Consider the following 26,175-nt stretch of genomic DNA (forward strand, 5'->3'; position numbering starts at 1 on the left):
TGATAGCCAGGCATCACCACTAGTGAGCGCAATTTCCAGAACACGCAAGAAGATTTTAAAATGAAAAAATATTTTGTTTCTGTGTGGCAGAGCCAGTGGGAGTTATAGGATTATTTTTAAATCAGTTTGGATTATCATCAGGGCCAATTACTTTCAACAGAACTGTGTCAGAACAGGCTTATTGGCCTGGGTTTAACAAGAATGCCTCAAATACAGAAAGGAACACGGTATAAAACTCGAGCAGGCAGTAGGAGGGTCAAAAGGTCAATATTAAAGGGAAAGGTCGTAGATAGCAGCTCGAAAGTCTTCAGGCTCTCAAAGTCCATCAAGTTCGGAGCATAACATCGACTTAATGACCGTTTTTTGCGAGGTTCAGTTATCTCACCTCGTTGGGGAAAAAGGGTCCCAGTATAGAGTAGCAGATCATTGAGCTGAAGTTGACGGATGCTATGGATATTAATGTGAGAATCTGCTGTCTGGTCATCCTCTGAGGAGGCTCCGGAGTCTCGGGGGCAGCTTCATTTTCTGTTTTGAATGAGAAACGGGAACAAACAACAAACAAACAAACAAACAAAGACAATAAAGTTCTGACGTACCTGAACCTATCACCTTCTAACAATGATGCTCAACTCTGATTAGTGGTAATAATAATAATAATAAAAAAAAAAAGTCACCGACCTGCTGGCTGGATATCAACGTGCCCGTCCATGTTTGTAAGGTGTCAGAAGTTTCGTAATCCAGTCACCGGAAATCACGGCTGAAATTCGGCCGGTGACATGTTAAGGTCGGGCTGTCGGACCGAGGCTGTTAATATCCACCGCGGACAGAAAGGGCGCAAAGCTTCCCGACGGCCGAACTCCACGGCGCTTAGCGCGGAGACGTCGCCACGCTGAGTGCGGTCGTTTCTTCCTCAGCGTCACACATCACGTATGGAACTCACTTTCTATTACTGCCTTCAAAATAAAAGCACCGTGAAAATAGCTGTTTGTTTTACTTAAAAAAAAAAAAAAAAAAAAAAAATGTTTTTCTGTAATATGACTCATGGCTCATGATTATTAGCTACTTATGGTTAATAGATATGGTATAAATTTAATTTAAAAAAATCAGTGTTAAAGACAAAAATACAATAATAGTTAATAATCTTTCAGTAATTTTAGTTTATGTGTACGTATGGAACATCTAAGTATGAATATGATCAAAACACACACACACTTGGATTGAGAGCAATTAACTGTAAATGAAAATCAAGACTCCAAAATCAGAAGAATGTACTTTTAATTCCATTTTGCTCAACCTAAAGAACTCTGTAAATTCGTGGTCATAAAGTTTCTTCTTTCACAATATGGGGAGGGTGTGTGGGGATAAACCAGGCAACCAGCTATTCATTAGGCAGTATTGCTGACAACTCACACACCACTGTCTCCAAAGCTGAAACAATAAAATAGATTGAAAAAGGCCGACAAATAAATGAAAACTCTTCAAGAGATATCCCGTTGACTCTCTCACACCCGTCATACACTTTCATATAACTATCTATTCGCAAATAAAATCCCCTCAATGTTTTCTTTATACATTAGCACCAAATCTACATTGATCTCATTTCAGATAACATGATTACCAATTTATGAATAATCTGTGTTAAAATATTTCTACACATTCATAGTTGTCATTCTTTTTTCAAGGGAGATAAACACGCATCGCAAAAGAAAATGTGTAGTAAAAATATTTAAATCAGAAACACAGAAACACAGTTCTAAGCATATAGTGATATTAGGTCATTTACAATCACACAATGCAAGCAGCGTTGTATTTATAACACTGTTTCTATGCAGTAGCATTATTGCACACAAGCTTTATCTACTTAAAGCAGCACTGACTTCCACCAGGGCAAAATACTGACATAGAGGCACCGAAAACACAGACTGAAAACAACACTTGTTTGAGAATTTGATTTCTTGTTAAACTGTCTTGACTAACCTCAGGCCCGAGATGCCTTCTGCTCAATCAACTCTGTGATAATCAACAGTTTGACAATCTGGCAAGCTTTAATTTACAGTTGAACTTTACTGACCACAGTAAAGTAGAGGTGGACGTTGAAAATAACATAATACATAAAAAATACAGTGTTCAAACATCAAAGCCCTAAATGAATAATTTGCATTATGCTGTATTGTAGCCATAGTATTAAGGTTTCTTATGTGTGTTGCACAACTTCATAGAAGTATCATGACTAGTGTACATCCTATGAATAAGTGTAATAAACCTTTTAGTTACTGAATCAGTGAATTGTAACTGCAATTTTCACAAAACGCGGAACAATAATGACAAAATGTAAACACTGCGTGGAACCAGTTGGACTACATCCAACAGAGCTGATAGCATAGTATGATTAAAAACAACACACACTTTGCTTTAAAAGACCCATAAAACAAAATTAATCAGTGTAGTGCTTGTAAAGTAAGGTTTGTAATTACACATCAATGATTTTTCAGTTATCGATGAAATCAAAACTCGCTGTGCATATATAGTTTAAACCCTCATGTCACAAACATGTATAAATATTTCAAAAAAAATGATATGGCACCTTTTAAAGTCCTAAATATCTGGTTCTCTAGTTTTGCAACTACAAAAGGTTGAAATTGACACTAAAGAACGTTTAAATAATAAACATTAAAGTACATTCAACAGATGAACTACAAACAAGTAGTTAGTTTAATCTCTATGACTTCTGATGCTGACTGGTATTACCTTTTCTAGACTCACCAGAGGCTCTACATGTACATACAGGCATCTCCACTTTGTCTTATATTCACTTCTTTTATGTTACTAGCGCACTGACTTTTTCTCAGGTGTGGCGCCACACCTGTTACTGTAAGTTGTTCAACACAAAAAAGAAAAGCATGCTTTTCACTTCAGCCTTTGAGTCACATTGGCCAAGGCAACAGCAAATGCCTGCACAGCTGAGAAAGGATACTGGAAATCCAAGATGTACGCATTCCCATCAATGCGTCCAAACTGCATCACCTGAAGAAAGATAAAAAAGCAACATGAAATAACTTTCCTGTTGATTTTACAATTACAAATTTTTTTCATGCCATTTACTACAACAGGTAGTGATGAAAGTACATTTTAGTTTCTCAGGTAAAACACCTAAAATACAAATAATTCCCCCCCACAATATATAATCAATTAATTTATAGCATCTTATTACATTACCTGTCTACCATCAAGCTCAATTTGAAAGTTTTTCGCTGACTCCTGTGTGACCCGTCCTCCAAAATCAAGCTGGTACACCTGGGTGGCTTCATTCCAGAGTGGCTGTTTGTTGGCCATGACGTAAACAAATCCCTGGCTTCCCAAACTACGATCCTCTCTTTCATTAGCCTTGCGGCATTTTATCTCCTCCAGCTCACTCGCCATGCGCATGCTGCGCTTGTTCTTCCAGCTCTTTTTACTGCTTTGGTTCTGGTTCATGAGCTCATCGCCGCTAATGAAGAGCTCCGGTTCGCTCTCTGAGCTGTCCTGGAACTCGTTTGTGGTCCTGCTCATCTTCTTTGTCTTATTCAGCTGCTCCCTCTGCCCCTTGGGCTTCTTCTTCTCTCTGCTGCTGAGCCTTGGGCTGGAGATTAGCGTGTTAAAGTCAGAGAGGGAGCGACCTTCCTTCCTGGATTTGCCCTCGGAGACGGTGGACATGCCGGCCTCCTCGGCTCGGCTGTCCAATCTTTTGCGGCTCTTCTTGCTGAAGCGCTCCGACTCCTGTGGCACAGGGCTCTCGTTCAAGGAGGACGGCTCGGCAAAGTTGTTGGCAGAGTCTGCGAGGTCCTCTGCGGCACTTTTGGATGGCGGTAGATCAGTAGGGGGAGGTGGAGGCGGGAGAGGTGGTGGCGGCGGAGGTGCAGTCGGTGGTGGCGGGGACAGAATGGGCTTCTCTAAAAGCTGGTGAGTTTTTGTCGGGAGAGGAGGTGCTGGAGGGTCCTGCATGGGAGGGGGGCAAGGGTAAGGGTTCCAAGGGTGGAGGCTAACAGGGTGCAGCTGAAGGCCGGCACAGGAGCTGGCCCCGGGGTACATGGGAGGGAGCGGGCAGCATGCCAGGTTGGCCAGGTTTGGAGGGTATCCTGGTGGGAGGACCAAGTTTGGATCCTGCTGGGCATAAGGGACCGAGGCCACCATGTCATTGGGAGAGCACTGCGGTGGCGGGTTCTGCAAGGTCTGAAGCGAGGGGCTGCCGTGAGCCACATTGGGAGGGAAAGGTGACAGTGAGATCTGGTAGCCTGACGGGAACGCCAGAGTGCTCGTGCTCGGACTGGCTGGCGGCTTCGTGGTGAGGACAAACGGCAGCCGGGTCACATCCAAATGTTGAGCCTGGCCGATGAGGAGCGGCGGCGCCTTGTGAGGCCCCGGTGGGGGCGCAATCATGGTTTGCTCGGGAGTGAGCCAGAACTCCTCCGAGGCGGCCGAGGAGTCCCACTGGTACGGCGGAGGGTGTTTGACGGTCAGACTGACGTCGCCCAGAGTCAGCTGCCGCACAGACTTTTCCAGGTGGCACTGCTGATTCAAAGTCTCATCCTCAGTAAAGGCAGAGTTGACATACACTGTCCTGTCCCTGCTGTTGTCAACCGCACCCAGCAGACTGTAGGACGACTGGGACGCCATGGGGGAGGTCCCTTTCGAGTGCACGATGATGGTGCTGTGATGTGCCCCTTTGCCTGACGGGAAGTCCTGCCTCACCACGGTGCCGCCTGCGATGCCGCTGCTTGTGGTCCCGCCTCCGCTCACGCTCACACTGGTGCTGCTGCTGTTGCTGCTGCACTGCGTGCACGTGTACAAGGCGGTGGGCACCCTCTGCTGGTAGCTGAGTGCCAGCGCGCTGTTTATCTTGGCCTTGGATGGGAGGGTCCTGGAGCTCTCCATCATCTGAGGCACTTTGAGTCCCACGTCCCTGCGCTCGCGGCGCAGAGTGGCATGAATCAGACTGCTGTCAATCCTTTGCGGAGGAGGAAGTGTGGTGCTCGCTTGATTGGCCGGATCGGGGTAAGGGGGAGGGTCTCCACTCGGTATTGAGTACCGAGGGACAGAGAGGCGACTCAGTGTTGCTGAGCTGTAGGGAAGCTGAATTTTTTTGCTCTCTGAGGAAGTGACTTTGAGCGTGGCCGAGCCGTGGACAGCGTACGCGTTCTGGTTGCGAATGAGGCGCCTGCGGGGCCGACAGACCTCCTCCACATTGCCGCTGCTGTCAAAGGTTGTGATCCTTTCGTACCCCAGAGGTGTCGGGTACTGTAAGGTGACAGGGTGAAGCAAGAATTCCTCTTTCTTGAGACAGGGGTCAGGGGCCAGGACGCTTGGGCTGTCACAGTTTGTGACGAGAGGCGCGGCAGCGGCCGTCGCTGCCGCTGCGGACACAACGGTGCCTGGGTAGGGAGGCGGAGGGTTCGCCTTCCTCATCTGCATCTCCACAGATGCGTCCATGTCAGAGAAGGGGGGTAAAGTGCGCGGCAGACTGGGCTTCAGCGTGTGTCCGTGATCGGCCCTGCTGAGACCAGGCTCTGTGTTCGGCGGAGGCATCTGGGGCAGAAGGTGAATCTGTTGCAGAGAAATGGTCGGGTAGCCGGTGGGAGGGGGTGGCAGCGACATCTGCATCTTCAGCTGCTGCTGCATTTGTTGGTGTTGCCGCTGCATCTGCTGATGCTGCTGCTGGATCTGCTGGTGCTGCTGCTGCAGCTGCTGCTGCTGCTGCCTCATCTCCAGGATCTGCTGCCGGATCTGCTGCTGCTGCTGCTGCATCTGCTGCTGCTGCTGCTGCATCTGCTCGTGCTGCATCTGCATCTGCTGCTGCTGCTGCCGGATGTGATGCTGCTGCTGAAGTTGCTGCGGTGTGGCCTGCTGCTGCTGCTGCGGCGGCAGCGGTGGCGGCTGATTTTGCTGTAGCTGATGCTGTTGGTGTTGGGTCGACAGTTGATGGAGTGCCTGCTGATGGTGCAACTGCTGCAGCTGTTGCTGCAGCTGTTGTTGTTGCTGCTGCAGCTGTTGCTGTTGATGCTGTACTTGGGACTGATGATGGTGCTGCTGCTGCTGCTGCTGCTGTTGATGATGATGCATTTTCTGCTGCTGCGTTTGCATTTGCTGCATCTGTTTGGGCGGCTGCTGACGCGGCTGCTGCAGATGAGACCGCTGCGAATGAGGCTGTGGTGGTAGATGGTGAGGTGGGGGCGGAGGAGGAAGAGTCCCAGGAAGAAGAGGAGCCATCTCCAGCCTGTTAAAGATCACCTGACCTGGACTTGAGTATCTGTTTGGCACAGGGTATGGCGATGGAACTGTGTCCTGCGCATGATCAGTCACTGGGACAGAGGCCGCTGCCGCTGCAGCTGCAGCTGCTGCGGTGGCCGTAGGGTTGGTGAGAACATCCAGCTGGATGTTCTGGTTGGCCAGAAGAGACTGGACAAGGCCAATACTCTGTGTTGGAGACATGGCCTGGGCAGGGCTGTGTATGGGAGCGATGGGAATGTTGACTGTACAGGGTGGGTTGTCTCCTGCCACTCCGGATGGACCCATGACTTGGTGAAAAAACAAAAGGAAATTCATTGATTGTAGTGACGTTTAGCAATAAGAAAAGACATGGACATGAAATGTCGCTTTCATCATTCCTACCTGGTAGGTCGTCCTCATCCTCGCTGAAAACGTTTGGGTTGAACACTGGTAGGCTCATGAAGTCGTGAGAAATCTTTCGCACTTCTGGGAGATAGATTGTCATCTGCCTCGGCTGCAGGTGAAGCAAGCTTGTCTTGTAGATGACTGCAACATAACAGAGAAAAAGAAGAGCTCTCTGCTGTTTATGTTCATCACCAATGTTGCACTTTTTTGTGTGTGTGTGTTGCTTTGACGAGTTCTACCTGCACCGAGGTTGGCAGGGAGGAAAGAGGCGAGGCCGACAATCTTGAATTTGGTCCCCCATATGTTAGACGTGACTTGAGCAAGGTAGTTGTGCTTTAAACACAAAGACATATGCTGTGTTTCTATTACAGTTTTTCACAAAATAAAAGCGATATTTCTAAAATTTCAACAAAGTACAATTGCGATTTGCAAGTGTTTCCATTGAATGGCGTGAAGTGCATAAGCCGTAATTCTTGTCAAATCTCGCAGGATTCCAAGAAAAGTTTGTTTGCTGTCAAGAATGTTTGCTATATTTTTCTCTTTGATGACTTGTAAAAAATATTCCGTCTCCTCCTCCTCCGTCCAAACATAACGCGCCATTTTTACTTGACGTGAACTGGTCACGTGACCCCCGTACATTTTTTATTGCGATATTTAGGTTTTGCGCAATTCTAGGAGTAATGGAAACGCAGCTATAGAGAAAGCTTAATTTTTCATTTTGTGGATGGTTCTGAAGAACCCAGGACATGGAGTTGACTTTTACCTCTGTGATGCCATCCATTGAAAACTCCCGACGGGTCAGACTGGGAGACCGAACTGGAGGCTTCTTTGTTGGTAGCCGTGGAGAACGCTGGCCCTCCTGGTTGGCACGTGAAAGTTTGGGAGATTTCCTCGATTCCATATTCATCCTAAGTCACAGACAAAACAAAAATGTACTCATTTAGATTTGGGATCATGAATGTCTTTAGCAAATTTAAGAGACAACGTACAAAAAACATACATAGACTGTAAAAAAGGGGGATAATTTACATAATTTCTGAAAGGCGGAGCATGTTTGACCTGTTTCCTCTGGATAACTTGGGCGATTTCTTTCCGACCCACTCATCGCTCAACTCAATGTCACTGGAGTCTGAGCAGTTGCAGCTGTCGGTGTATGAGATCATGGGATTCACACACACTTCCTCTGCATGTGCAACAAGAATATTAAACACAGTCGGTGAGTTCGACCGAAGCCGTAACGTGGCGTTAAATTCCTTCTCTAGAAACATAATCCAGGGCAAATCAAAACTCGGAGGCTGAGCGCAACCTTGGTGCGGCCAGCTCGTGGAGGGAACAAAGCCTTCAAGCATGTTGCGTCAGAGACGTCAAAGCCACAGTCTGTATTTGTTCCTTCTCAAGGTGAACGATGGTCATACTGTTAAAAAATGCAAAACAGTTTAAAAAATGGAGCACAAAGTGAAGTAGGGTCGTTTTTTCCCCCCCTTTGAACGACTGAAGAAGATGCTTTCGAGTCACGGGAATTAAACCCAGCCAAAAGAAGATGACCTTTTGACTGGGTTTAATTCCCGGGGCAGCCTGTTTCAGTGCCTCCGTTGCATCACTACTATTTCAACAGCTCATCATCTATTTCACAACCTGTCAAAAACATTTGGGACAGTCATTTATTGCTGTTTTGCCAGCAGCCGAAAAGGAAGATTGATGTCTTTGGGGGCAGATACGCGTAGCGAGGAGATAATGGGGAGCCACTGGCGCCTCCCTTGGGCTCTACTGATTAAAAGACTCACCCGCTTTGCTGTCTGTCTTTGGGTCCATGATGATAAACTCAGGCCGGAGTTTGCTGATGCGCCTCCCTTTGAGGATGGGCACCAGCCCTCCCAGATATTCCAGGTAGAGTGTGTAGCAGGGTCCCCCCGCCTCAGGACTATCTTCCGCCCTCTTCATGGTGCAGTGGAGCCTCTCGTTCCCAGCTGTGGGATAGCTGACAAAGTCCCGGATGTTGTTGGGGTCAGGGATTGGGGGCTAGGACAAAGAGAGGAAAGGGCTGTGAAATTGTTGCACCCCCCAGAGAAAACATTTCAGCATTTTTTTTTTTTTTTTTTTTTGCACTTTTTTTTTTGATTTCCCCCAAGTGCAACCAAGCTGCTGGAGTGGCAGCTCGGTTGAGGGATCGTCCGCGCACCTTGATGGTGGGTATGAAAGCACTGGTGACGTAGGAGCAGAGCAGAGAGGGCATGTTCAGCTTGCCCACGTCCTTCTCCTCTCGCAGGGCGCTGGCGATGCCCTGCTGGCACAGGAGCTGCAGGCTGGCCACCCGGTGCTCCACGCGCACCACGTACAGCGCCGGGCCACACGCCAGGAACAGGCGGGAGTCTCTGTGGCCCCAGCAGATGGTGGTGATGGGCCTCTGAAACAACAGTCCGGCACGGTCGTCAGCAGCGTCGTTCCACTCGTTAGTGTAACAGGCACAGGTCACGTGACATGTGACTCATCATTTTTGTCGATTTCCTTTATTTTCAGTCGTCGTGACAACAAAGCTGATTTCGTTGGGGATAAATACTCTATTGATCTGCTGTGCCGACTGCATTTTCAAACATCAGTCACTTTTGGGAGCAGATTTTGGTGATACATATCTGATTTTATTTGCCAAGTTACAGTGGTGGAAGAGTAACTCGAGAAAGAATCATGCAATGACGGTGAACTGCTTATTTTAAATTTTTCACGAAAACAGATAAGACATGTAAGTTCAGACAGTGTTAAAATAAGACCTTTAATCTTATACACTATTTTCTAATAGAAAGTCTTAGAGACTAAAGGAACAAGTCAATAGGATTTCCAGTTAACCAAAGGTGCTATTGTAATATTCACTTATATAAATTGGCTTAATATAGACTAGAAAATCCATATGTTATGATGTTTCGACCAGAGCATTGACCTGATCCAATTTGCGATTTGAAAAATGACCCTGCAACATGGAGAAATTCAGGCAATCGGTACAGTTTCCAATTAATCTTTTGATACTCATTCGGTGTAACTGTACACATAAAAAACACAACTGTTTTCAGCGTGATTTCTCACCGCTAGATGCCCCTGAATTTTACACGCTGACCTTTTAAAGGGAAATACCGTCATTCTTTCAATATTTAACTGGCGCTTACCAGGGCTGGCGTCTCCAGCGTGTAGATGTGCTCTCCCTGCACGTTGTAGAACTTCACCAGGGCATTCCTGCTAATGGAGGCACAGGCAGCCTCGGCGTTAAGCCCCAGTCTCTCCATGCCGGCCACAGCTAGCAGGTCTCCCTGGGAGCACCACTGGGCCTCAACATCTGCGGTGAAGGTGGAGAAATTGAGTTGTGTGACGAAATGGGATCACTGAGCCCGTTTATATACAAACAGTTGGCCTTTTACCTTTTAGCCCCGAGCGAATCACAGCAGGCGAGAGGTCGTCATAGTTGTTCATCAAGCTGATATCTCCCGACAAAAATGTGACCGTCAGCAGGGGCTTGACCCTGCGCACTTTAAAGGGACGGTGAAGCTCTCAATTAGTGGTTTTTGTCTCCTTTGGCTGAATATATATACGAGCGGATGCTGCGGCACGTTTTCTTACCCAGAGGCAGGACGTTTTCGTCGGAGTCCGTGTCGCTCTCTGTGCTGTCCTCCACCAGGAAATTGGGGCAGTTCCAGGACATGCTGACAATCCCGTCCGACTCGTGCAGCAGGACGTGGGCGAGCATTCGTCCGTGACAGTCCATCACTATCACCTGGCCGTCGGCCGTGCCGAACAAGACCTGGGCAGGCGATGCACATTGCACAAAAAAAAATCTGGGTCATTCCCGATTGACTGAAATCGGCTACACAACATCGCTGGAACGTCACTGGAAGACAGACAACAGCAAGGAGGCGTCCGTCCGTCCACCTGTTGATCGTCAGGCGTCCAGATGCCGCAGGTGATTTGACTCTCCAGGTTGATCTCAGAGGACCAGTGTCTCTGTCCGCTGACGGAGCCGACCAGGACGAAACCGTCCCGGTAGGCGATGAGTGCCTGGGTGCCGTCATGTGACCAAGTGAAGTCACTCACCTGAGGGGAGAGGAAGGCTCTCGTTAGCACGCTGGACACTTTTCTGTGATTTGGATGACTCCGGTTCGAATAATGCGACATGTGAATCTTTTTTTTGCCACAAATGTCACCTCCCATTTTCACAACAAAATGTAAAACACCTTGTGGCAACTGAATTATGCCATACAGTCAACATTCAAAGAAATGTATGAGCTTCAAATTAATATATTAACTAATGGAAGACAGAATTGACCAACAAAAAATACAAAATAATCAAAATCTACGTTAACATCAGAAGAAATGGCATTTAATGCCCACATAACCAAACAAGAGACGGATTAATGTTTTTCTTTTTCAATATTTCATCAGGGGAATGATGGCATTAATCAGCCAGTGTACCTGTGCCCCTCTGTCGTTCACCAGCTCCACAGACCACCTTCCTTCGTACTGGATCCAAACAAAAATGCCTCCTTCCATATCGCAGGTGGCCAGCTTCTGAAAGGGTTCGTTCCATCGCACCAGGACAACCTGCAGACAAGCAGAGCGGCGTCACACTTTGCAGAAACACTGCAGCTCGCTCTGCGCAATGTTAAAATAATGTTGTTTTCGCTGAGTAAGGCATGCAACCCTATGAGAAACACATCTTCATCATGCTATTTTCTATTGTCTTTTTTTTTTTTTTTAAATCTACTATACACAACAATTTTGTTGCAGCAATACTGCAGTTATTCAGTTTTGCTATCAGGATCATCAAAGCTTCCTCTCATTTTGTTTTGTCAGTGTGACTCACTGTTGTCGGTCCTATCATAAATCCATTTCATTTGGTCATAAAGAATCTGAAATAGGAAGGCGGTGGCAGCGTGGCACAAAACACGTCCACCATACCTCACTGTTGTGTCCTCGCAGGTTGAAATTTATTCTCTGGGGCGTAGTTCTGTCCCTCCTGCAGTGACTGGATGTAAACGTCACTCCAACAACTCCTCTTCCGTTCCCAGTGGCGAGCCAGCCCTCCTCATAGTACCGTCTCCGGCACACCGGCTTGTCCTTTTCGCTCTTGGGGACCCGGCCTTTCCACGAAAGGCAAAGGATGTTGGAGTCGCTGCAGAGGATGGGACCATGTTCCACGGCAGCCAACATCCCTACTGAGTGGCCAGGCTGCAGGGTGAAGCACAGGGGGAAATGCAGGGGGGGGGGGTTATTCCGATGGATTTTATGGGAACACTCAATGCACAGCGATCAAGAGCTCATGGACCGTGTTGTGAAGATATAACTGAGTGTGATTAAACGCTTCAGACGATCAATTAATATTAATGATTTGGGCCAGTCTGGAATAGCATGAAATCAGATGACAGCTCAGGGTTACCTTCCAATTTCCACTGATAACCACAGCAACTCATTTTTAAGGGGGTGTTCAAGCATCCAATGGAGCTGAATTGTGACAATTTCTGTGTTTGAAATCTTCAATCCGAAGCATTTTTAGCTGTTGTGCCTGCTTCTCACCAGATAAACACATGAAATGACTCAAAAACATCTTGAAAATGTTCCATCTGAGACGTCAAGTTCGGTTAGGATCAACGCTGGGGCATTCGCTTGGATTTAACAATGATATTCTGTCTCTAAAATGTACGAGTTGAAGAAAAAAAAGAAAAAAAGCCCAAAGAGTAACTGTCAGGACTGATAATGGTCAGGCACAGATGATGGTCAAATTAGGAGCTAATTCAGACTCCAAACCCAGGGCGGCATTATAGGCGTGAACGCAGCCGGACACAGTGATTCAGTAAATGTGCCCTGATAGCAGCAAAATCACCATGGCTGCCGCTTAAAGTGTTCTAGCTGTTGTCCCGTTATTCACTGTCCGTGGAGCTGCTCCAGATGACATCATCAAACGGTCTGCTGTTTCCTTTCTTTTTGCGACAGCCACAATCATGCACTGCACATATTTTCTATTTTAGGAGATTATGAAAACGTCTTTGGCATTTTAATGTTTGATGCAATACTTGTCCGAGGCCATCGGGAGTAGGCTGAGTAGAAGCACCATGTCCCAGAGGGCCCAGATGTAATTTGTGAAGAGAAGAACCATCTGCGTTTTCAAATAAAATACCCTACCAATGCGGATTAATGCACTTTCAAGTCATTCTATTTAACCCTTTAAAATACAGCACTGCTTTTGTTGTTTTTTTACTCGCCCTTCTTTCACGACTACTTCTTTTATGTCAACTACTAAAAATACTTACATAGCAGAATTGATCAGTACATTCTAGTTTTTAAAATCTATTGCCTGAGACTACAAATCTGCTTGCATAATCTCATACAAACGAAGGGTGTGAATGTATTTGTTCAAGATGATACTCACAATTTTTTAGCTGCCTGTTCTTTATGTCTTGTCTGCACAAATACAATTTACACAAGTACCCATTTTCAGGTTATTATTCTACCTGGACACCAGTGGAGCAGCCTGACCTCATTAATGTTCAAGAACAGAAAACAGCATATTTAGCCCTCTGTTTACAGCTTCTCTCAAAAACGTTGGGTTTAGCTTCCAGCTTTGTCGGACTTTCCACATCTTTAGAAAGGAGCTAAAACAACGCGGCCTTAAAAGGCAGAGTGACACCTGGCTAGTGGAAGAGGTATCAGTCCCCTTTGTGACATCACGATGGGACATCACAATGATTTCCAGGACTCTGCATTTTAGAACACGCTCAATAACAAGATGAACAATGAAAAGGACAGAATTGTATTTCTGGGGAGAAGTTAATTTTACCCCGACACTACAGGATCTTTAAAATGAAAGTGCAACGCCTCAAAAAGTAGTTGGCTATTGCAAAACATCTGTGGTGGTTTAGATATTATATAATGAGTGTGTGAAGCATGACAGCAGTCGAACATACCTCATAGTTCCTGGACATGTTGAATCAAAATTCCTCCTTTGAAGGTGTCCATATTTCCATGCAGATGAAGCACTGAATGCTACTGGATGCTATGCTCTCAGTACTTATAGTCAAATCTAAAGGGAGTTGAAGTGCATTATACAGCCAGATGTTGTCCAGCTCCCCTTAGGAAAAAAAAAAAAAAGAAAAAAAAAATCTTCTTCACCAGGCTCTGCGCATCAGTTTCCCACCGAACGACGAGAGGCTCATTTGAAGACAAGTGGTCCACCCCATGCCTTCCTGCCTGGTGTGTGGCTCTGAAGACTTCTGCGGTCAATTTGAAAATAAATAAATGGATGAATAGAAAAGGATGATCAATTATCAGGGACGGAAAAGGGAGGAAGAGGACAGAGGAGAAGGGAGGCAGGCAGGCAGGCAGGCAGGCAGGCTGCTCCTGCTTAAAAATAACCGCGTTGTCATTCAGTGCATCAACCTTGGAATTCAGTGGGTTTTTTCTTCTTTCTTTCTTTCTTTCTTTCTTTCCTTCCTCAGTCTCTATGCAACCGCAACACTGCATCGGAGATCAGCGTACTCGCAGTCTCCATGGGTACTGCTACTGTCCGCTCTTCCCATCTGACGTCAAACCACGGCAGGCAAAGAGGCTGAGAAACTCTCTTTCAGTCTGCAACATGCAGAGAAATCAGACGCCGCGGTAAGAATATTGAAGGGCTCCAAAATATGCAGACGCCTCTCAGTGCTTTCCAAACGACAGGGCAGTACACTGGGCAGATGTCACTCGCGCACGCACGCACGTCCCATCGGTTACATATGTCTCATTCAGATGCACCCGTGTGGCCGCATGCAGCAGGACACCACAGACTAGACCGTCAAGGATGGGGTGCGTTAAACACGACATTATAAAATACATACATAAATGGCTCTGTACACACAATATCTCTTATTATACCAAATATCAACGATTAAGCAGCCAGACGTACCTTACGCCGCCGTTATAGGAGCGCTGATCCAGAGGCGGTCGGTGCGGTCGTGTTGCCAGGCGCTTCTTCTTCTTTCTTTTTTTTTTCCTTTTCCGCTGGCGCACTTTGGGGTTGTGCCTTTAAAGCGGGTTGCCATGATACAGGTAGCACGTAAAATGGAGCCCCGAACTTGAAGTCCGGCTTCTAGGACGGCGGGGAACTATCCTAGCGAGGCTATAAAGCGTGATTCAATACAAGGGGGAAGCATTTCAATGGGAAATTGGTACTTGTGGTTGCTTAGTCTGGCCCGCGTGGCTGGCGATAAGGGTTTTTTTTTTGTTGTTGTTGTTGCTTTTTTTGTTTGTTTTTTTCTGATGCACCTCACAAAAGGGGGATTTCTTTCAGAATGGCAACCTCACACCACGGCGCACCCCATCTGTATAACGCTAATTGATGTGACTTTCTTGACATGCGGGACCTTGATGGACACATCCAGCCTCACCCAGAATGTGGCCGTTACTACTAAATGTATGGAACTGGATGCCCCATTTCACATTCAGATAAATGTATCTTTAGTCTTCTCTGGCACATAAGAAGCACTGGGACAAAGGCATTATGGTTTCTTTATTGTATCTTTATTAATTGTCACTACTGTGATATAGCTTTCCACCTGTGTCTCTCACGTGTGACCGAGGACAATTATATTACAACTTGTTTATTATGACTGCAGCACCACACCACTGGATTATCTGCGTAAAAATAGCTCTCAGAAATGCAAGTGTTAAGTCCAGGAAGAGAAAAAAAAAATCAAGACCATAAAAACCCTTTGACTTCTGTCTTTAAATAATAATGAATGAAAAAAGGGTTTTAAGTGATTTTAAAAAGCCCCTATTTATATCTACACAAAGAGTTTACAACTGACACGGCTGTAAAAGCGTCATCTGCTGTAAGGGGCACAATGCTTTTGTAATGAATGTCCCATATAAGATAGTCCCTCAAAGAAAAAACAACAAAGACCCCTTCCATTCGACATTTTATTTCTTGTGGATGTTATGCAAACCAATTCAGGTGCAGGTTTCCTCAAAGGCGTGGATGACACTGTCGTATGCAGGGGGTGGGGTCTGGGAAGGCAGGAAACCCTTTAGTCCGTTGTTGCCCAGCCAAAAGGAATGTCTTTTGTTTGGAACCAGCGCCTCTGAATCTGACGAGGTTGTGGCTGCCGTGTCGTCAGGCATGCTGACCTGGGTGTCCTCTCCCATGTCCAGGGCAGCCCGGCTTCTCTTGGGCAACGGGCGGAAGGTGGATGTCTCCGAGCCGGGTTTGCTCCCCAGGGGGCCCACTGGCTCCAGGGAAGGCTGCCGATAGACGCTTAGAAAAGTGCTTCTGTAAAGACCCATCTGGTTGCTCATGGGGTTGTTGGACTGTGAAGTGTTGGATCTCTTCTTAGAGCGACTGGTGATCCTGGCGGTGGCCTGGCGCCTTGACGCCCAGGTCAACAGAACGTAGATCAAAGCGGCCAGCACCAAGCCCACAAACATGGACAAACAGAAGGCAGGAATCATTTCTCCTGCAGCGGCGGGAAAAGAAAAAAAAAATCTATTGAGAGGGTCAAAGGAGGAAGCGTTTGGCAATTAAAATCATTGTTGCAATTGTTTAGTAAATTGTGAAGCAGGATGCACTCCGATGTTCCAAAAAGGGGGTTGATTGTCTCTCCAGATGTTTTTCTCTACAATGCCATTTCAAAATGAGTTCTAATCAGAAATGGCACTCCAGCTGCAACAGCAGTGTATCATCTTGTAACCGCCTGCCAGATATGTTGCAGGCAGGGTTGCTCTTGTTATTGATTTTCTTTTCTTTTTCATTTCTGGAAATGCATGGCTAAACTGGGAATACGTTACATAAAATCTTACATCATACCTGTGCGTGGGTTCAGCCTGCATGTATCATTGTCTTGAAGCAACAAACTGACCTTATCGTCGGAGTAAAGTATCAAGGAAAAAGTTAAGGAGACTGAGAATGCTGCCTCTGAAGTTATGTCCTTAACAGTAAATGGAAAGAGATTACAAAAGTTTAGGTAGACCCGTGTACGACGACGGGAAACCAAGTGGCTCAAGACAATGGTCTCTGAAGTGAAATATCACGGAAAAAGCAGACAGTTAGACTGAAATGAAGGAAACATGACCGCGAAAAGGCACAAAAAGCCTAAAATGTATTTCAATAACTGCAACCGCATGATTGTAAACTACTACGGTGCAGGGATTTTTTTTGAGAGTCACATTGCTACAATACAGACTCAAAGTTATAAGTCTGCAGACAACATCAGTCCACATATACATATTTGGTCTTAATTGTACATTTGAACAACAAGTATTTTGTCCTTCATCTCAATATGCAAACTAGTTGTTCCTGAGGAGAAACTTACACTCAGGGTATCACTGGAGAAACATTTGAATATCACAAGCGAACCATGTCCTGTGTGCTCTCATTGGAGTCTTAGGGGGAAAAAATCCCTCTATTTTGACAACAAAACAGAAACACTTACCATAATTAATTGATTTCAGTATTACCCAGAAGGGATTTGTTTCATTATACGCCATAGTTCCACCATCAAGTGCCGTTAGTTTCCACACCAACACCGAGCAGTCAGACTGACTCAAGTTTTTCCAAGACAGGCACTTTGATTCCCCCACCCCTACAGTGTTTGGTATAGCGGAAACGTTGCTGTCATGCTTCCTTCCTTCTCCGGCTTTAAAATTAGCAGTTGTGCTGCTTATCTGTGTGGGACATAACACTGGGAAACCGGCTGTTTCCTTTTGCATCACTTCCTCACGATCAATACATTTCAACAATGGCTTTATGACCTCAAGTAATGGCAGGTTTCTCGGGTTCCCTTGCAGCAAAGGAAAGACCTTTTGCAACACAGAGTTTTTAGATGGGGATGTGCAGTAAAATAAATTAATTAATTAAAAAGAAAACCCACCGCTGTCAGTACTTCCAAGCTCCTTGACATGGGCCTGGACAATTTCACCCAGTGAAAATCCTAACAGAACGTCTGTTGAGTGTCAAGCACACAGTCTGTCTTGGCATATCCTTCCATTGTTGCGCTGTCCCTGTCGTCTTCAGGCAGACAGTCCCCAAAAACCGACTTCCCGCAACTCAACACATATAAAGTCTTTTTACCTTTCTCTTTCTGCCTCTAAGAAGACACTATCAAGACAAATTCACTCAATTTTCCTGTCATTCAGATGTGCAGAAACTTCCAAGTAAAGGAAGGCTTTGGAAAATCAACAAGGACGCACATGTCCAGCAGGGGGCGCGTAAACACTTCAAATGATGCATCCGAGAAACCGCAGCATCCTTAAACCGGAGGACGTTAATTACATACAACCAGCAGAGGGCCACCAGATGGTCTGCGGTGTCAACTGATGCCCCTGCCGTTTCCATTTAGTTTGCTTACTTATTTATTGATAGGATATACTGAGGGAGCTTTTCACACAGACGGTGACGGTATATTTTGTGCTTTACTGAGAGGACCATGAAGTCTAAAATATGTTGGTTTTTTTATTTTAATTTTTTTTTTTCTAAATGTAAGGTAAAACCAACACGAGTGTACACTACATGATGAACCCTTATCAGAATTTGCTTGTGTGTGTGTGTGTGTGTGTGTGTGTGTGTGTGTGTGTGTTTTTAAATAAATGTATTTATTTATTTAACGAGAATGCATCTATCAAAACACCTGATTTATTTCAGGAATGTTAACGTCATGACAGCCGGAAGTCTCGCAGCGTCACAACACTGACGACGCTTGAAGCGCCACGGACAAACTTCCAGGTGACACTCGGAGGAGAAAGTGTGGAATTCCTCCGTACCGAGCCGCAGAATGAAGCCTTGTGTCCGCCCCGCTGCCGTGTGTCACACATTAGAACGGGGACGTGTTACACTTCCGACGCGCCCACCACGTGCACTGACTGCTCGTCGCTTCTCCTTCTAGCGCCGCACGCCTCGGCTCGCGTGCGTGCCATGTTTCGCGGTCACCCCTGGCAACTAGGGAAACACACGGAACCCGAAGTTTCGAATCGCTGCACTCCTGGAAGCGGTAAGGCGAAATGCTTTTTTTTGTTGTTGCTCGGTCCACGGCTTCCTGTTCGCTGTCACGCTACCGTGTGTGTCTGTATATGTATGTGTGTTTTTGAGCTTTCTAGCTAACTTCGTGCCGTGTCTGTTTTAATTTGCGTGTGCAGTTTTGACGGGCTTCCTATTGGGTTTGGCACCCCGCCTCTGCTCCACAGCATCTCTACGGGCCGCAATAAACTGTGCTGTGTTGTTCTTCTGCCTGTAATACACACATACACCTGTCTAAGCGGGGATTTTGTCATTTAAAAATCATACTCTACGTGTTAAAGCACTTAGTTTCAAGCTAGTTCACGCGGAACAGATGCACTTCCCGTTTAGTGGTGATGACGTTTATGTGTGTCGTGCGCTTTCAAAATCTCCCTAGTGTAATTTGTTATTATTTATAGACAAAAAACAAACAAACAATGGAAAACCATCACTAAAGCAAATCTATTTTTCTCAAACAGGAAATGTGACAATTTGTTGTGTCATTGTCTATTTGCATGCTGTTCAATGTCTTTGTGGCTGTGGTCACGGTTCAGTTGAATGGTTTAACACACTGCACTGCATTATTTCCATACAGCGTTTTCTAAAACATAAAATAATGTGTCTAATGTCTCCGGGACACCAGGTTCAAAAGTGCCCCACAAGTGAGTTGATATAAGGATTGTTCTCGAGAGCATCCTCGTGAGCAGATTTTAGGTAAAAAAAATAAAAAATAAAAAAATAAAAAAATAACTGAAGCAAATCAAATAAGAGCAAGATAAATAGCAGTTGTAATGCAGTAAAAATAAGTTGGCTGCCATTCCAAGCTGTCTTGCTATTTGCTTTTTGCAGAGCGCAAATGGAAGAGTCACCTCTATTGGACAGTCAGGCGTCTTGTCCCTGCATGAAACCTGAGATTCAATTGGACCTGGCCCTGGCCCTGCAGTGAGATTCGACCGACAGAGTGAGGGAGTGAGAGAGGAGCAGACGGGAGGAGGGGCAGAGGGGATGTCCCGTACATGACAGTTGTGAAGGTTCTTCTTGCTGCCAAGCCGGCATCACTCTGTCGATCCCTTCAGCGATGCTGCGGCGGGAGAACATGGCCTCTCCGAGGCACTTGGACATCGCCAACGTGATGCAGAGGCTGCAGGGTGAGTCTTGTTCTTTATTTCTCAGCCGCCTTTCAGACGGAAAAACACTCCCCCCCCCACCCCCCTCCTCCTGCGCTGCTGCACAGTCGTTTTGTGCTGATTCAAGAGCCTGGGCTGCATGCCCATCTGAAAGTTTGCTAGGTAGGACGCACAACACACACGCACACACACACACACACACACACACACACACACACACACACACACACACACACAGTTGCACGCACAGACACACGCACACTTGCACACACAATGAACCATTCAGGCATGCAGCTGGAGAATATGTCTAATTGGAATTAAGCAACTTCCTTTATTGTTTAATATGATTATGATTACGCCACATTCAGGAGCCCTGGAAGGATTATGTATTCCATGTTTCTGGTGAAAAACTGAAGTAGTTGTCCATTTTTGAAAGTCTTCTTTTTTTTTTTTTAATGAGCCACAAATTGAGTTTTCAAGCTTTCCTTATCCATTGTATTATTGACACGCTCTCCCTCTGTCAGCACATTTCCTTACAGAATAGCAAATTATCTGATTGTGAATTGGGAGTCTATCTAAGGAAATATGATTCGGATAATTCTATTTTCTCAAATACGTTTTTATTTTGAAATGTTCCAATGCTTAGCTATTTAGCTCCTTCATAGATTTTCTTTTGTCTTTTTTGAGATTTCTAAGCATCAACATCCTCAGTGAGAATCACTTATTTTGGTTCAAGACAGTGAGCCACACTTACTTTGGATTCACGGGAACTGTGGCATTCTTTCAAACAGCACTAAAACCCGACACCCATTCTCCCCTTGCGAGGAGACTGAATCAATACTGGGGCTTGCTTTTTTTGGCTTCCCCTTTTTTGTGACAAGGGCATTGAGCCACTACTATGACATCTTGAGCCGAGTCGATGCTGCATCCGCTTTGCATCAGATTAGATGTATTTCTGCAGTAATGTTATACTCTGAAATGTTGTTATGAATTGTTTCCATAACAACTGTTTTGAAAAACGGGTCTGTGGTTATGCCAACAGTACCTAGTTGACAGTTTTAGTTTCCTGCGTGCTCCACAGCGACCTCCACAGACTTAATAATATTTATTTTGATTAGATAGAGAGTGACAAAAAAAATCACCTGTCAAAAGCCTAAAAACTTTGACAGTGCATCATAATGACTATTTTTTGGTCAAAATGGTTTAGTCATTCTTACCTCATTGTGTAAACAACAGACCATTTTTATTGCCTTTTAGAACATTATTATTGACCCCAAAAATCAAGGTAGTGACGGACCCTGATTTTGAAGTTGAGTCTCAAACAAATGTTTTTTCTCTCTTTCTGTCTGTCTGTCTCCCTCTCTCTCGCTTTCTCTCTTATGCATGTCTTAAATTATTACCTTCAAATAAAAAAGCTTTTCTTTAATTGGCAGAATCATTTTCTTGCTTAAGAATAGTGATACATTTTCTGTTGGCCATCTCATAACCTCCAATTCAAAAAAACATTCACTTAACAGTGTGCAGACCTGTGTTACAAAGTGACAGCTGCCACTGAGGTTTCACATCAGGAAGTGGAATTAGGTGTTGGGTCACATCTGGAGAATGTTACAGTGCCAGGAGTTTTAGCAGCCATGAGGATGGCGAACAGCAAAAGGTGGCCTGGGCCCATTACCCCACCCCCACTCCTTTTTTTTTTGTTGCTGTAAGGCAAGGAAAGCTTCCTGTCATAAAAAGACATCCTGCAGACTTCAGACTCCCACTAAGCAGTGTCACAGTGTGTCTCGGTGAATTAATTATTGACACTTAGGAATGTGTAGCCTTGTGGACACGCATTCTCATTCTTTCAACATTTAATGTCAATGACAGCATTTCCCATTCAGAGCTGTGGTTGCCTTTGCCTTGTTGGTGCGTCTGTATTCAGTCTGAGCAACGCAACTTTGTAGCGGGGCAACAGTTTGTAACTTGAAATGTGTGCGGTCACTTCTCTCGGTGGGGTGTGGGTTCTCAGTGCGCACGCATAGGCTCTCGTGGGCAATTTGTTAGTTTCGCTTCATCTATGGCAGCGTGTCAAACAGGATGTAATGAAGTCAGTGACGACTTTGTGAGATCTCATCTCGTGACAACTCCTCTTCTGTCGCATGTTGGTAGATTGAAAATACGTGATCTTTATTGTCCTTATTTCTCTCCCTGACACTACCTTTGCAGTTAAGTGACATAGTGTAACCCGAAAGGGCTTTTCTTATTAAGTGTTTTCCTGCAGATTAGTGATTAGTGATTAGAGGGCCTAAGTAACATCAAGAGGTTTTTTTTTAATACAATACATGTTTACTTTACTTTTAATTCCAAATGGAAGTGAAGCAGCCTTGTGAAACGATTAACCAAAAAACATGCACAGATCTTCATCATTTTTACCCCCTATGAAAATGGCAGCAAGGTGGCAACTAGTGGGGGGGAGGTATCAGAACCATTTGTGAAGTCCCCAGGGGATATATTTTAGACAGTTTCGGTTAAATTAGTTGAATCACAATCGGAGTGAAAAGCGAGTGCGAGGATAACGAGTGTGCGTGCTGTCAGCTGTGGGCGATGCTTGAAGGCTGCGGTGTCACCTGCAGCTGCCAGGGAACTCGCGAGCGTCACTGAGAAAAGATCCCCACATCATCTTCTCAAAGCCAAATCTGTCTAAAACTGTGGGTGTGAGTTTTAGATCGATATCTATTTTCATTTTTGGCGCTCCGTGTTGTTTTGTTCTGCATTGAGTTGTTGCCATGTTGCTTTGCTGACCAGGAAAATCCACTCTGTGGGCAATAAATCCTCTGTGTCGAGCGTCTGAGACTGGACAGTCATCCCCTGTCCCATTGTTGTTTGCTCGTCGGAAGCTAAAGTACAGCTACTCTCGGCTAAAACGGAACAAGGGCAGAGTGAATGGGCTTTTATGCTGCTCCCCGGTGGCCGACACAGGCCAGTGAAGCCGAGCACCTGCAAGAGAGTATTGCCAAAGGTATCATCTGTCCTAAGATCACTTTAAGTACTCCATTACTCTTTTGAATTGCAGATGCTTTAGTGGTTTTGTTGCTTGGCGGGCTGTTGTAGCCTGGCCTGCTCACTTTTAATTGCCACTTAGCTCACTATGCTACACAGGGCTTAATTAAATCAGTTGACTAAGAGATAATGACTCAGTGACGGGGAGCTGTTTTTTTATGCCTGTCAGAGCCAGTTTGTCAGCTTGAGATGTGCATACATAACATCCATCCTTCAAAGTCAAGTCATCAGAGAATCTGAGTTCAGGACTCCGGACAGCTCCCAAATACTGTGACTATGGAATATCAGGAGAATTTTTTATTTTGCAGCCTTTTTTTGGTTTTAATTACTTTAAAGAATAACTTTTGAAGAATAACTTTAGGTGCCACAACAAAATCAAAAGCGTCTTTGCTCCAAAAGTTAGAAAGTTACTTGGTTCTTGTTTTGGGAATTGCTTTATATTTAAGTTTCAGTATCAGAATTTCTCACAGTGCAACAAACTTTGCTGGAAAATTTACATTTGGCCCATTTTCGGTGTAGCTGCTTTATACATCATCAATTTTCAGGAGCCAAATTTTAACAACCATTATTTTAATAAAAAAAGACTGGCTGTTATCAATTTTCTGATACATTTTCCCATTTTCTGTAAACTTTATTGATGACTAAATGTTGTTTTTTATTTTTTTTATTAAATATTATGTCAAGTCGTGAATATTTTTTTTATTCTAGCGTTTATTAATTTCTAAATTTGTTTTTATTGACTTGCGCCATAAATGTTAGAGGGACACAATTCTGATCCTGTACAAAAAGCAGAATTTACAATATTCTGCTAGACTTTTGATCTTTTGACTACGGAAATTGTGCGGGGAATGAAACGTACAACAGTAAAAGGGTAGTGACTATAGTTATTATATCATTATAACTAATGCACCGCTCTTGTAATTTCCAAAAGCCCAGTTAATGCCGTTTTTGGCATAGTAGAAATATTGCTTCTTTGAACCTTTTGGTGTTTTGATGTTGGGGGTGGGGTTGGATAAACCTTCTTTATTTTTACCCAAATAGCTTTTGTGGGCCAGTCGCACTAGTGCTCCATAGAGCAATAATAATAGAAACCCGGGCTCTATTTTTAGTACATCAGAAAAGCTTTTAGTGTGCCGGTGGTTTTGAAAGAATAAAGAGATTTTTCTTCAGGAGGCGATCCCGTGCTGCACTGTGTGAGAGTGGAAGTGGAGTCGCGGGCCAATAGAAGACGGACTAACTGAAGCTCAAGTCACTCAGCTATTTCTTACTAGACAAAAAAAAACAAGGAAGCAGAAGAGCTTTCACAGAACACTGTGTGTGTGTGTGTGTGTGTGTGCGTGCGTGTGTGTGTGTGTGTGTGTGTGTGTGTGTGTGTGTGTGTGCGCGCGCGTGTGTGTGTGTGTGATGGGAATCCCGCGGTGGGTGTGTCCGTTCTGTCGTCACAATAGCTCTGACACTGATGGAGAGGCAGCAAGAGCAGGTGTTGCTCGTGTCTTTCAGCAGGCTGAGCATCAATTATTAAGATTTGCTGTACCGGAGGTGAGCTTTGTGCAGCACTCTTTTAATTTAGCTTCCCTCTAATTTAATCAATATTTCCCCCGGGGGGCCGACAATGTTTTTAAAAGCTAAAACAATGCAATTATTGTCCGACAGGATTATTATCGTGATTTTTTTATTCACTCTGACATTTAAAAAAAAAAGGTAATTCATGAACTGTTTAATCTCTTTGAAGATGAGACAAATCTTACAGCAAACACATCCCCCTGCCCCTCCTCCCTGCATGTACACACACACACACACACACATGGTGATAATGCATCCAGGCCTGTGACGTCACCATCCTCCGCACGCTGATTGGTGGAGCCGTGCTTGTGGCTGATCCCTCTCCAGCCTCAGCCTGTGTGATGATACAGCGAGGCAGTGCAGCGGGGGGGCTGTGCGCATCCACACAGGCATGGCTCCTCCGCACACAGGGGGAAAAAAACACAGGAAGACGGAAAGACGGGATTGTCTGTGACCTCCTGTGCTAGAGTTCTCTCCTCTGTCAGCGTGTGTGTGTGTGTGTGTGTGTGTGTGTGAGCGTGTAGCAGTGTATGTGAGAGTGAGGGGGGAGGGTGGTGGTGGTGGAGTAGGAGGAGGAGGAGGGGCAACGCTCTCACCAGAGCTCCCAGCAGCTTTGGCTTCTCACCGGGGAAACAGGGCAGGCAGATCTGTTTGGCTTCCTGCTGGAAATTTTAAAACAGGAGGGGGGAAAAAAAGAGGAGGTGACGGCTGTGCGTGTGTGTGTGTGTGTGTGTTTTCTCTTTTTCCACCGTGGACCTCATTTTGTGCGCACGGTTTACGCGCATGAACGCTGGAACTCATGAGAAGCAAGGGGAGAGAGCCGGAGAGTGGGCTGCAGAATGGCTCACTATAAGGATGCGTCTGTCAGGAAGACTTCTCTGAACCTGGTCACTGGCTTCTTCCAGTATCTGCGCGGTAAGTAGGGCGGCAGCAGCCGTCATCTGCCATCCGCTAATCTGGAACGAGTGAACGTCCGAAGTGACATATGCTAATGGTTGAAGGGTGAATCCCCCGGATCCAATTATTCCAAACAGCTGTACGTTCGCCTGCGTCCTGTGCTAATGTTTTCACGTGTGCGTCTGCAGCCTCTGCCTGTTCTCCTTCTGCTTCAGCGGGCATCTCCCCCCCCCCACCTCCGACCCCCTACGGTGCATCCAGCGATGATGAAGCATTAGCCCGTGGGTCACCGTAGCCGCCTCTGCTGTCTGTGTTAGCGTCCGCGTCGGTTTCCCCCGGAACACGTGACACGCCGCCTAGATCACCAAGGGTGGATGTTTAAAAATGGCCACTGTGCAGCCCGCCGGCATGCGTGACGGGCTGGAATCAGCCCCCGTGCCGCCCCCTTGCTAGCATGCACGGCTGCCGCAAAAGAAATCACTTGTTTTGTTTAGGCTCGCTGCATAATTCATGAGGCTTTGTGGCTGAATATGTTACTGGGGCGCGAAGGGGGCGTGTGGCGACCTAAACAATCACGCGTGCTGTTGCTGGGAATGAGAGGCGGCCCGCCAAGGGTGCGAGAAGGAATTTTCTGTCTACTCATTCCCTAATCTCCTCATATGACCTCTTTTTGAAAGCATTTCTGTGGGGCAATCATACACGAGCGCTGGCTTAAGTTGGATTGCAAACACTCGCTGGTTGCAGGCGTTTGCCTCAGGGGTCATCGCTGCCTCTCCAAAAACTGGGAAAAAGTTCGGAGGTTGGCAGATGATGATGAAATGATGGCTTTTGTATTCTGCGAAGTTCCTTTTGCCACAGATGTGGCTTTTATTAGCGGATATCCTTGAAGTGTTTTGCTGTTTC

The 26,175-nt window shown here is 45.6% G+C and overlaps 4 protein-coding genes across 13 annotated transcripts in view; 1 reads left to right on the forward strand and 3 right to left on the reverse strand.

The window, feature by feature from the left end:
* The window catches only part of slc18b1 (solute carrier family 18 member B1), a 5,974-nt gene extending 5,053 nt beyond the window's left edge, over positions 1-921 (reverse strand). The window contains exons 1-2 of one of the 2 annotated variants that reach the window (XM_076023225.1): positions 679-921; positions 386-525 (exon numbers count right to left, since the gene is read on the reverse strand). In XM_076023225.1, coding sequence (XP_075879340.1) covers positions 386-525; positions 679-709 — 171 coding nt within the window. In that variant the 5' untranslated portion in view covers positions 710-921. The remainder of the gene's footprint in view (positions 1-385; positions 526-678) is intronic. The other variant, XM_076023224.1, reaches the window with a different exon arrangement.
* Positions 922-1,258: 337 nt separating this feature from the next.
* On the reverse strand, positions 1,259-14,846 carry tulp4b (TUB like protein 4b). Of its 3 annotated transcripts, none has more exons than XM_076023229.1 (16): positions 14,567-14,846; positions 13,590-14,250; positions 11,587-11,856; positions 11,101-11,229; positions 10,561-10,722; positions 10,252-10,432; positions 10,053-10,160; positions 9,804-9,970; positions 8,828-9,052; positions 8,433-8,667; positions 7,708-7,831; positions 7,412-7,556; positions 6,888-6,981; positions 6,646-6,789; positions 3,217-6,551; positions 1,259-3,024 (listed from the first exon to the last, which is right to left on the reverse strand). In XM_076023229.1, the coding sequence occupies exons 2-16, from the start codon at positions 13,605-13,607 to the stop codon at positions 2,908-2,910; spliced, it is 5,454 nt and encodes a 1,817-aa protein (XP_075879344.1). In that variant the 5' UTR covers positions 13,608-14,250; positions 14,567-14,846; the 3' UTR covers positions 1,259-2,907. The 3 variants fall into 3 exon arrangements, with proteins under 3 accessions (XP_075879344.1, XP_075879342.1, XP_075879343.1); XM_076023227.1 differs by having other exon boundaries at positions 7,678-7,831; XM_076023228.1 differs by lacking the exon at positions 14,567-14,846 and having other exon boundaries at positions 7,678-7,831; positions 13,590-14,307.
* Positions 14,847-15,158: 312 nt separating this feature from the next.
* Positions 15,159-17,204, reverse strand: myct1b (myc target 1b). 3 transcript variants are annotated; one of them, XM_076023232.1, is made up of 3 exons: positions 17,088-17,184; positions 16,463-16,514; positions 15,159-16,112 (listed from the first exon to the last, which is right to left on the reverse strand). In XM_076023232.1, exons 1-3 carry the CDS (start codon positions 17,088-17,090, stop codon positions 15,610-15,612), a joined length of 558 nt encoding a protein of 185 aa, XP_075879347.1. In that variant the 5' UTR covers positions 17,091-17,184; the 3' UTR covers positions 15,159-15,609. The 3 variants fall into 3 exon arrangements, with proteins under 3 accessions (XP_075879347.1, XP_075879345.1, XP_075879346.1); XM_076023230.1 differs by having other exon boundaries at positions 16,463-16,583; positions 17,088-17,180; XM_076023231.1 differs by lacking the exon at positions 16,463-16,514 and having other exon boundaries at positions 17,088-17,204.
* A 1,160-nt stretch (positions 17,205-18,364) lies between these two features.
* Positions 18,365-26,175, forward strand: part of syne1b (spectrin repeat containing, nuclear envelope 1b) — a 65,782-nt gene continuing 57,971 nt past the window's right edge. For 4 of the 5 annotated variants that reach the window (XM_076023233.1, XM_076023234.1, XM_076023235.1 and 1 more), the window contains exon 1: positions 25,124-25,290. In XM_076023233.1, coding sequence (XP_075879348.1) covers positions 25,215-25,290 — 76 coding nt within the window. In that variant the 5' untranslated portion in view covers positions 25,124-25,214. Of the gene's footprint in view, positions 18,642-19,495; positions 19,795-25,123; positions 25,291-26,175 lie in introns of those variants that run through there. The other variant, XM_076023236.1, reaches the window with a different exon arrangement.

The sequence above is a fragment of the Nelusetta ayraudi genome, unplaced genomic scaffold (assembly GCF_046127955.1).
Source record: "Nelusetta ayraudi isolate G7.1 ecotype Tasmania unplaced genomic scaffold, CSIRO-AGI_Nayr_v1 ptg000015l, whole genome shotgun sequence".
NCBI lineage: Eukaryota > Metazoa > Chordata > Actinopteri > Tetraodontiformes > Monacanthidae > Nelusetta > Nelusetta ayraudi.